This window comes from Aphidius gifuensis, linkage group LG5, assembly GCF_014905175.1.
Source record: "Aphidius gifuensis isolate YNYX2018 linkage group LG5, ASM1490517v1, whole genome shotgun sequence".
Taxonomy (NCBI): domain Eukaryota; kingdom Metazoa; phylum Arthropoda; class Insecta; order Hymenoptera; family Braconidae; genus Aphidius; species Aphidius gifuensis.
In genome coordinates this window covers 9,882,941-9,894,376 of record NC_057792.1, presented here as the reverse complement: position 1 = coordinate 9,894,376, position 11,436 = coordinate 9,882,941, and the positions used below count along the sequence as shown (strand labels likewise).

Sequence of the window (11,436 nt, the reverse complement as noted above, 5' to 3'; positions counted from 1 at the left end):
CACTACAAGAAACAGCTTTTTCCTATAAAGGTTTGGCCGGTATTACAGGGCGAAATCGCAAAACGAAAAAAAATTTTTTATTAAAGGAATGCACCTTGTTCCAATATTAAATAAATAAAAATTCCAAAAACAAGCAGTAGCTAAGGAAAAGATGTAGCTAAGGAATTAATGTTGCTTAAAAAAGAATTTCTTTGGCAACTGTAATTCCTTAGCTCCATCTTTTCCATAGCTACTATTTTTCCTTGGGATTTTTATTTATTTAAAAAATTAGTTATTTAAAATTAAAGCAACATTAATTCCTTAAAACATAATTTTTTGGCAACATTAATTTCTTAGCTACATCTTTTCCTTAGCTACTGTTTTTTCTTGGACATTTTTATCTTTTAAAAATAAACTGACATGTATATTATTTATTTAATAAATAGAAAATGTCCGAGGAAAAGCAGTCGCTAAGAAAAAGATGGAGCTAAGGAATTAATGTTGCCAAAAAATTATGTTTCAAGCAACATTAATTCCTTAAAACTGGTTTTCCTTGATATTATATATATTTATATACAAATAAATTACATGTACCAATATATATCGAGCAATAAGAACTAATCTTCGAGTCGACAGCACTGAAATATAATAAAACTGGAAGGTGAACTCCTATGCTTAGCCAATGCACGGAGTGTCGCCAGAAATAGCAATATATTGGTTGGCTTTCCCTCTCACTCACGCATGCGCACATTAAATCTTGTACAGTCAACGTCAAAACAAACAAGTACTACACGGTATAAAAGTTACATTATATTTCAGTAGTCTCAACCAATTATAGTTGACGTGACTGTACCGACAAGGACAACAGGCCAACCATTGAGTTTCTCTCTCGGTGACACGAAGTTCGGCTTCCAGTTTTATTATATTTCAGTGGTCGACAGTCAATAAGAATGTTCAAAATGGCGTCAGAGGTATCTTACAGTTTCTTACAGTATCTTACAGTATCTTACTGTAAGTGTATGAAACCTTGAAAATCGACTATTTACCCATGACTGGTTGGAACGCAGTGATGGGCAGTGTTGGGTAGGTATGATACGGGCGTATCATACAGCAGTATCATTCACTGTATCATACAGTATGATACATCTCCATTATCATACATTAAGAGCGCCTCTACATTCAACTTTTTAAACTATTTTACTGACGCCATTTTGCCTATCCGCCATTGTACACACTGGTGCCCAAAAACAATATGTCAACATCCAACATAATATGTAATCTCAAGAATTTATTAATATTTATTAATAAATCAACTAACGAAAAATGATTGTTTGTATTTTATTTGAATAATCTCAAAAATTACAATAAAAAAATGAGATAATAGACATGATATGTGGGCAAGAAGGGTTTTGACAAATTCTAAGGAACATCATGAAATGCCAGGAAAAAAGGGTTTTTCATTAGCTTGCAAAAAAAAAATAATAAATACAGTAATTATGAGATTATAATCACACACATCACTTAATATCACAAATATATTTTTCCTGTCGTTCTTCATGAGAAACGTATTGTATTAATCTGGGAGACCTATTTGCCGAGTTGACCTCTGTCATCATATTTGCATACTTGAATATATTCCAGGCAAACTCCTGAGCAAATTTTTTAAAGAAGTCATAATATTAACTGTTAAATTATTTTCTCATATAATGTTTTAATTCTAATAAAATTTTTTATACACGTTGATGAATTTATTTATTATTTATCGTGTAATAAAAAAAAAACAGTTTGACAGCTGTGTACAGTGGTGTGAGAGTGAGAGTTTAATAAATCATTTAGTTCATTTTATAAAAAAAGAGGGCAGTTTCAACTATCATACACTTTATGTAGTATCATACGTATGATACTACTAAAGTGTATGATAGTCTGAAGTGCCCTCTTTTTTTATAAAATGAAGTAAAGCGATGTTTCTACGCTGCACCCCAAGGTCTGCAGTCCAATTCACAGGGCATTACAATTTAGGGCTTTTTTTCACCACTCACGGCGCATGTGAAGCTTTTGTATGTAAAATCTATATAAAAAAAATTTTTACAAGCGCCATCAGCGGTAAAAAAAAGCCCTAAATTGTAAAAAATTTGCCCTGTGAATTGGACTTCTGTAGATTAATAGATGGCTGGAATATCCCAGCCGTCTATTAATCTACAGACTTTAGGTGTGTTCGTTCACTATTCACACCGAGCGTATGCACGGAGCGTATGCCACTGAAATATAATAAAACTGGAAGGTGAACTCCTATGCTTAGCCAATGCACGGAGTGTCGCTAGAGATAGCAATATATTAGATGGCTTTCCCTCTCACTCACGCATGCGCACATTAAATCTTGTACAGTCAACGTCGAAACAAACTAGTACTACACGATATAAAAGTTACATTATATTTCAGTACAGTCTCAACCAACTTTAGTTGACGTGACTGTACCGACAAGGACAAAAGCCCATCCATTGAATCTCTCTCTCGGCGACGCTAAGTTCGGCTTCCAGTTTTATTATAGGTGTGTTCGTTCACTTTTCACACCGAGCGTACGCACGGAGCGTTATGCAAGGAAGCGCTAGAGTCGTGCGGTCATTTAATGAATCTTTAGCAACTAAAATTTACCGACGCATTCGTTATTTTCAGTCATTGTGTTTATTTTGTTAATTTAATAATTTTTTCTAAGACGCAAGAACAAATTACCAATTATTGATAAATAAAGAGAACGAAAGAGCTAGAAAAAACAAATAGCAATAAATAAATAGTAAATTTTAGTTACTACAGTTTCTTCAAATGACCGCAAACCGCTAGCGCTTTCTTGCATACGCTCCGTGCATACGCTCGGTGTGAAAAGTGAACGAACGCACCTTTTGCTGCACCCGTATTCACAAGGCATTACAATTTAGAGCTTTTTTCATCCACTAGCGGCGCTTGTGAAGCTTCTGTATGTGAAAAAAACTTTTATAAGCGCCATCAGTGGCAAAAAAAGCCCTAAATTGTATAAAATTTGCCCTGTGAACAGGGATGGGCATATTGTGAGTTTTTGAGTTACTTACAATTATCCATGGATAAAACGTTTAAAACGTTTAAAACAGGATAAAACGGATAAAACCCACGTGATCTCTCAGTAACTCAAATTTTAACCATATAATTTTTGAAGTGAAACTTCTTTAGAATGGGCCCATTCTTTAGAATGGTAAAAAAAAAAAAACAAAAGATGAATGCAACAAAAGTAACGGCATGAAGGTAAGCAATTTCAAATTATTTTTTATCTTGTTTTATTTATTTATTTCCTTGATAACGATACGAAAAAATTTGTTTGAAATTTGTTTCAAAATTTTATTTTCATGAAAGATTCAAGAGACGAAGGTGAATATTAAGGTTAAAACTTTTATTATATACAATATATAATTTATTATGTTATTTTTGATCAAATAATGAGTATTTAAAATTAATCTGTTAAATAAACAAATAATACACAAGATAATGGTTATTCAAGTGCTTGACATAATACGACAGCAACATCATAATCACAATACCAAACAACAATAACCCTGGTGAAAAAAAACTGGCAGAATCTGGCAGAATAAACTAACAGAATCTGGCAGTTGTTCCAAAAACAGGTCTAAATCTGTAAGAATCTGGCAGAATCTGCCATAATTTGCCTGTGTGCATTGTTCACTCGGAAAGAGCGCAAAAAAGAAAACTAGTCAAAAATATATCAATGCAACGAGAGATCTTTCAATTACCATTTATTAGAATTACTAAAGAAGTTTCACTTCCCTGTGCGTACAATAACACACATCTTTTTTTCTAGCTCCATCTTTTCCTGAGCTACTGCTTGTTCTTAGTCATTTATTTATTTAACAAATAAAATACATGTTATTCGTTTTAAAAAAAAAAAAATGTCCAAGGAAAAGTAGTAGCTAAGGAAAAGATGTAGCTAAGGAATTAATGTGGCCAGAAAAATTATGTTTTGAGCAACATTAATTCCTTAGCCACATCCTTTCTTTAGCTACTCCTTTTCCTTGAATATTTTTATTTTTTAAAAATAAAATAACATGTATTTTATTTATTAAATAAATGAATGACTAAGGACAAGCAATAGCTAAGAAAAAGATGGAGCTAAGGGACTAATGTGGCCAGAAAAATTATTTTTTGAGCAACATCAATTCCTTAGCTACATCCTTTTCTTAGCTACATTTTTTTCTTAGCTACTGCTTGTGCTAAATATGTCACATCCAAGGTCTGTAGATTAATAAGACGGCTGGGATTAGAGTGGGTATAAGCAGAGTGAAGCCATAGTCGATTTTTATCTCGGAAGTGACGGAACCCTCTTATACCCACTCCATACGGTGAGCTCAGAAGTGACGAAAACCTCTTATACCCGCTCCATACGGCGAGCACAAAATGTCGGACTAATGGGACCTCGGTGGCTTCACTCTGCTTATACCCACTCTAGCTGGGATCAGGGGTGCGTTCCGTAGCTATCTAGTCCGTACGAACTTCAAAATGGCGACGAAAAAAATGAAAATTCTAATAATGTTAAAAGTTACTATGATACATCACTATAGCCAAAGAGAAGGCCAGAGATTTATAATAACTTAAAATATTAAGTATTAGTATTTTTTCAGGTTTAAGTTGACAGAGTTTCTATTTAATTATTTTAAATCTGTCGAATAAATTGGCTAACGTCAAATTTGATCAGATATTTTCAAATGAAAAAAATCAGATCTACCACAACAAAGGATCAAAATATTTCCAAACTCCGCCATTTTGAAGTTCGTACGGACTGCACCCGTATTCAGAGGATGTTCTCATTAGGGCTTTTTTTTCCGATGGCGGCGCTTGTGAACTTTTTATATAGATTTTACATAGAAAAGCTTCACAAGCGCCACCATCGGAAAAAAAACGCCCTAATGAGAACATCCTCTGAATACGGCAGTCCAATTCACAGAGCATTACAATTTAGGGCTTTTTTCCTCCACTGGCGGCGCTTGTAAAGCTTTTGTATGTAAAATCTATATAAAAAAAAATTTACAAGCGCCATCAGCGGCAAAAAAAAGCCCTAAATTGTAAAAAATTTGCCCTGTGAATCGGACTGCAGGTGCTGGATAGCCACGGAACGCTCCCCAGGTCGTCGCACAAGCACCAAACATGGCCGACTTTTAGGCGCGCATTATTTAAACCATCTTTATAGCTTACATCTGGTCTATAACAGAAACAGTATATAACAAGAAGTTAACACTTAATTTTTTTCAATTAATAATTAATTAAATATTCTGAAAAATTGACAAAGTTAGCAGACAGTTTAATATAAATAGTTGTAAAAAAGTGAAACAAAAGTTACTCGAAAAATATAATTTTTTCTTTTTTAATATAAAAATAAAATAATCGAATACAATTTTTTATCTGACAACAAAATATATTTTTCTGGCTTCAGTAGGCTTTTACCTGTCGCATACTATGAATACAATTAGCCCATCAAATTTAATCCTTAATTTTTTTTTAATTGAGATCAATTCATGTATCATACAACGCATTGTTGTATAAGTTGTAGCAAATCCTGCTTGTCCAGTTTTCAATTTCAAGTCATTTACTAATTAGTATTTATTTTTGGCCTTATGGTGTCATGACATTTCTTTAGTCTTTAATGAGAGTATCCACAATTCAAGTTTGTCAAAATGTCAATTTGCTATGCAAAGCTTGCATACGAAACAATAAATTGGTGTTTTTGGTGATAAAATTGCATTGAGGGAACTCTCTTCTATTATTTGATACTGGAATGCAATGCCAGTGTAAATCATGCTTTATGGACAATAAACTTGTGCGCATACATCTAGTGAATTTTAACTCATTCTTTAATTATTAATTATTAGTTAAACTGTGCATTCCTAAATTATGATGATCATTTCTTAATCGTTCCCAAATCATTCCCAAACGATTCTATATCTCAGTTTTTTATTTTTCATAATCCTGCCAACCAAGTATATGGAGGATATGGAGCCCTAGAGTGGCTAGAGTGGGTAAAAAGGCATGTGACCACTAGCATAGTTTTTCGACTAAGTTCTCTGCCATAGCACTTGTGTCACTATATCTCACTAAAAATTTAATAGAAAATGGCCGCTGAGGATTATGTTGAAAAAATGCTGCACGCAGCATTTTCAGCATATAGAGCCACTAACTTCACACTAGTTTTTTTGGATACAGCCAACATCAAAAAAATACAACAATAATGGTTAGCGTTATTAATAAATTTGTTTGTTTATATTTACACATGTGTAGTACATATGGGGCATTCTGAGTCACTTCAGCTGGTCATCTGCTTGACCCTCGCGGATTGAGTTGAAAATTTTTTTATATGTTGTTTTTGGCTTTTTATGGAGCCTGAATTTTTTTGAAAATTTTGTGACGTGTTTTAGCCGATAAAGTAGAGTGTTTTAATGTTAATTCTCTTCTTTCATAAAAAAAGCCCCAATTTAAATACATGAAATTTTTTCCATAAAATAAGGTACTCAATCCACGTATATTCAATCAAAAATTAGAGTGGGCTGAGACGTTTATATGCTTTTTTTTTTTTTTTTCAATTTTTTTTTTTCAAAATTTTTTCAAAAAACAAAAAAAATTAAATTTTTAAATACAAAAAAATAAAACAAAATTAAAACATATCTTGGTAAAATTTCATTTTAAAACTAAAAACTATCGGGTTATAAAATGAAACAAAAGAAAACGTATAGAAAAAAAATAAAAGAGGTTTGGAGGATAGTTTTTTTACAATTAATAATTAAAGTATGAAAAAATGGATTTTTATGAGTTATTGAAAAATCACTAGAGACCTCTTGCGGATGACTTCTAGAAACACAATATTTCTATGAGTGCGAAAAAGACAAAAAACAGAGAAAAAACATTGTCTCTCTCTTCGTTTTAAAAAATCGTCCAAATCCCTTAAGGTTGATTCTGGAAATCTGAAATCGCAACAGATTTTTTTTTTTTTTATCTTATGTTTAAATGAAATAATTATCTACATTGTCAATTTTTTTCAATTTTTTTTTGTGTGGTTTTTTTGAGATATTTACTGTCAAAGTTGACAACTTTAACACGCAAGGTATAGGCGGTACATCATATTTTTATTAATAACTTTTTCAAAACGCAACAGAAAACGTTAAATTTCTATCAGTTTGTAGTGCTAGAAAAGACAAATTTTTGATATAAATTTTTAGTATTTCGTCTGTTGCGTTTTAAAAATAAATAACTTTAAAATTCAAAAATTTCGCGAGAAGCGCAGCACACAGACATGAACACAAGCATGGTTTCAGTGTACGATGTAATCTTCGCTTGCTAGTGTGTAGCCACGCACACACAATCTACTATAGAACTTAGTTTTTTCATCAGTGGCGCCACAAAAAATTTTAGGACACGGGAATAAAAAATAGCGTTATTGATATACGGGCCCTTCGTGGCATAAATATTGGTTCGGTGATGCGACTGGGAATCAACCTTAAGGGAGTTCGAACAACACTCAATTATCTTTAACTTTTTTTAAAATTCTTAGAGTAGGTTTTTGAAATAGTTATCTATATTATGCCAAAATTTCAGAAGTCTATCCCCGCTAGTAATTATAATTATTAATGTTTAAAGTCAACAACTTTTAACGTGCACGTTTACGTGAAAGTCGAAAAACGTTGATAAAAAAACAACATATATCAAATTTTCACCGTGTTCTTGTCTTCACATCTAAATAAAAAACTATCTATATAAAACTCTGAAATCTTAGAATAATTATAGAAAAAAAAAAGTTCAAGTTCCCGACTAGAAAATTTAACAATCATTGTTTAAAAAAAAAAAAAAGTCAAAGAGTGAAGCAGTGGAGGTAACAAAAGACGTTTGTGTGCATATAGATACACACAACCGCACATGTATTGGTGGAAAACAGGACCGACTACGCAAAAAAAAGTGAAGAGTGCCGCATAAAATTTTATAAATTTTTACTACAGCATTGAGGGGCCCACTAGGTCACATTTCTTGTTTCGTTCGAACTCCCTTAAAGAAGTACTTTTTACTTTTAATTAATCATGGTAATATCAGATGTATTAAATTACATAATTATACCAAATCCATTTAGTGCAAGCGTTGGTTCAATTGTCAAAGCAGCCGGATCAGCTGTAAGTTTTTCATTATTTAAGGTTAAACTAAAACAAAAAAAAAACATTAAAAAAGTACTCAAATGTTTTTTACAGGCAGCTGGTTATTGCAGGCTTGATTCGAAACTTGGATTAGAAATGATTCCTCCAGAACCTCTTTGGAAACTTGCTGCATGTTGTGGACCTTATATTCGTCTTGCGGGACTCTTCGGAGCCTCTGCTGTCATTATTGGTGCCTATGGAAGCCACAGTAAATAAAAACATCGAATAAAATAACACACAACAAGAATAAAAAACAATTACAGAAAAATAATAACGCAGGAGTTAAACTCACTGAATTTCTTATTCGAATAGCTATATAATATCAGTGCGACTTATTTTTTTTTTCCAGAAAAATTCAAGAATCCAGAGCTGAAACTGATTTTTGAGACAGCAAATAAATATCATATGTATCATTCATTAGCAATATTTGGTCTTGTTTTTTCAAAAGTCCCTAGATTGGTAAGTTATATACTTTTTTTTCAAATAGTTTATTCATAAAAACACATCTTCAATAAATCGATTTCAGACAGCAGCTTTCTGGATTGGAGGATCAATAATGTTTTGTGGAAGTTGCTATTATTATGCATTTAATGACGACAAACAATTCTCACGCGTGACACCATTTGGAGGTAGGATTATTTTTGTTAATGTTAATTGCACCGTTTTCGCGGTGCTGAGATCAGGATAGCTATTCTCGACATAATTATCCCCTGTACCGGGGATAACATGAAAATGCTCGAAAGCGATATAGTCGTTTGATGGAAACCATTGAAAAAGATACAAATAAAGCCATAAATTAAGGTGAATTTCCACAAAATAGTTATCCCTGTCGCTGGGGATAACTGAGGGGATAATTATGTCGAGAATAGCTATCCAGCACCCGTATTCAGACGATGTTCTCATTAGGGCGTTTTTTTTCCGATGGTGGCGTTTGTGAAGCTTTTCTATATGAAATCCAAGAAGACTAGAAAGAAGGAGAGTCAACTCCGTACATTAGAAATGGGACAAAATATGTCCTGTACCTCGAGCTTCTCAAATTCGCCAATTTGGCGCTGATTGTTCTCAGCCGTACTTATGCGCTAACTATTTTGAATTAATATTGTTATAGCGCAGATTCGTTTGGGATAGCGTTTTTTATTTTTTTTTTTTCTGTCATGTAATTTATATACATGTTTTATATCAAAATTATACGTAAATATTTCACGAGTTTGTTGCATCAAAAAGTGCTCGGAAAACCAAAAACAAGAGTGATTTGACGGCTTTTTCAGATACCAAAAGTAAGTAAGTTCAACATCGTTAGACCAACACTTTGATAAAAAAGAATTCTTGCCAGAATTTAATTGTTTTTGTTTATGTTAACAGTTTATCATTAATTGATGTTTAAAAAATCATACTTCTTTCATGCTTATAAAATCATTGATGTATTTGTTTTTGTTAAAACCCTATTTATTAACTTTTCTACTGATAATCATTGAATTTAAATTTTTGTTTACTATTTTCATGTTTCTTATTTTCTGCAGGATGCTCGTGTAACATGGCTTAATGTGATAGTTGTTAACAATTTTTGTGAACTATATTTTCAAGAAGAAGATATAATTTGATTATTTCATACAATAAATCCCAAACATTGTTGATAATGTCAATAGTGAGACCAAAACGTAGATGTGCAGCAAGACAAACATAATCATAGTTTTGATGATTCATGTGCTGTATTATCTAAGTCAGCAACTCAAAAATCGCGTGATGCTGCAGATGAAAAATAATTAATTTTTGTAATGTTGACAAACAAAATTTATTGTCAAGTGAACAAGTTGATATGATTTTATTACAGTAATATTTTTTATGTTACTTGTTAATTTTTAAAAACGTTACTTATCGATCATCATCACCCAGTAAATTTTTTTGTCTGTTTAATATGGATCAATAAATTGATAAACCTGATATATTCCTTTGACATTGCTCTAAGATGATCGAATAATAAACCTGCGCTATAACAATGTTTATTAAAAATAGTTAGCGCATAAGTACGGCTGAGAACAATCAGCGCCAAATTGGCAAATTTGAGAAGCTCTAGGTACAGGACATATTTTGTCCCATTTGGCCTATCCCCCACTACAGGGAGTTGACTCTCCTTCTTTCTAGTCTTCTTGATGAAATCTATATAAAAAAAATTTTGTCAAGCGCCATCAGCGGAAAAAAAAGCCCTAATGAGAACAATTTTGCCCCGTGAATACGGGTGCAGATTAAACATGGTTTTAACAGGATATGAACGATATAACATGAATAAACTAACATCAGACCATATAAAGAATTACCACCTACTACGAAAAACCGCCATGAGAGTATTTCATCTAGAAAACGGTGTGTTATTTTTCCAATTTTATCATCTATTCATGCAAACCATATGTGCTTGTTTTAGGTATGTGTTTTATTGCCGGTTGGCTGACACTATGCTTATAAAGAAAACTATCCAGTGCGAACTTCAAGGATCTTCAAAGGGAAAAATGTAGTCTTTTTTACATTAGAAAAAGTATCCGTGTCTGCCCTGAAAAAATTGGAGATTTTATTCTTTATAGGTCCATAAAATTTTATCGATACAACACTCGATTACATTGTAGAATAATTGATCTTTTTTCGCTGACTCTATTAAATTTATGTGTATGTCTTTATTCATTAATGATAATCAAAAAAATTTGCATTCTATAAAAAATTTGGAACTATCTATATGATACTGTAATACCGCCGTATGCCTCTTGTCGCCACCGTTTTACGTGACTGACCTACCCCTATGCGGCAGCTGTGTTCGATGGTCGTCTCGGCTCAGTTCCGTCTCACTTACGGCTCACTTATGGCGCTAGCGACGTACGGTTGTTTGAAGAACTACAAAGGCACAAAATCTCAATACAGGTGCCTATCTATATCATTACTGTATCAATGCCCCCATAAATATTGTTGATTGACGAAATGACGATTGTTGTTGTTGTTCGTTGTCGTTTCAAAATTTATTATTATTTATTAAAACTTTAATTTTGTAATAACAAAATGAGTTCACAATATTATTTTGATTGTTTTCATCTATTTCCTATGTATAAAAGATAAAAAATTATTGTTCAATGGCACAGATAATAATTCTATCTCCAAAATTTGTATTTTCATTTTTATTTTTTTCATTCACTATTTGCTCTCACCTGAATTATATTTTCTATATTCATTTTAATTATATATTTATCAACTCAGTGTTATAGAT

At 32.3% G+C, this 11,436-nt stretch overlaps 1 protein-coding gene across 2 annotated transcripts; it reads left to right on the top strand.

Annotated features, from left to right (window-relative positions):
- The first annotated feature begins 8,051 nt into the window (after positions 1 to 8,051).
- Positions 8,052 to 11,230, top strand: LOC122857558 (transmembrane protein 256-like). 2 transcript variants are annotated; one of them, XM_044159809.1, is made up of 5 exons: positions 8,052 to 8,168; positions 8,244 to 8,397; positions 8,539 to 8,648; positions 8,716 to 8,818; positions 10,609 to 11,230. In XM_044159809.1, the coding sequence occupies exons 1-5, from the start codon at positions 8,079 to 8,081 to the stop codon at positions 10,647 to 10,649; spliced, it is 498 nt and encodes a 165-aa protein (XP_044015744.1). In that variant the 5' UTR covers positions 8,052 to 8,078; the 3' UTR covers positions 10,650 to 11,230. The 2 variants fall into 2 exon arrangements, with proteins under 2 accessions (XP_044015744.1, XP_044015745.1); XM_044159810.1 differs by lacking the exon at positions 10,609 to 11,230 and adding an exon at positions 9,129 to 9,456.
- The last annotated feature ends 206 nt before the right edge of the window (positions 11,231 to 11,436 follow it).

What these genes read in the sequence shown, in the direction of transcription:
- LOC122857558 (XM_044159809.1), top strand. Translation starts at nt 8,079, where the DNA reads ATGGTAATATCAGATGTATTAAATTACATAATTATACCAAATCCATTT. An exon ending in TCAAAGCAGCCGGATCAGCT is followed by an intron (nt 8,169 to 8,243) that starts GTAAGTTTTTCA and finishes TGTTTTTTACAG; the next exon opens with GCAGCTGGTTATTGCAGGCT. An exon ending in TGGTGCCTATGGAAGCCACA is followed by an intron (nt 8,398 to 8,538) that starts GTAAATAAAAAC and finishes TTTTTTTTCCAG; the next exon opens with AAAAATTCAAGAATCCAGAG.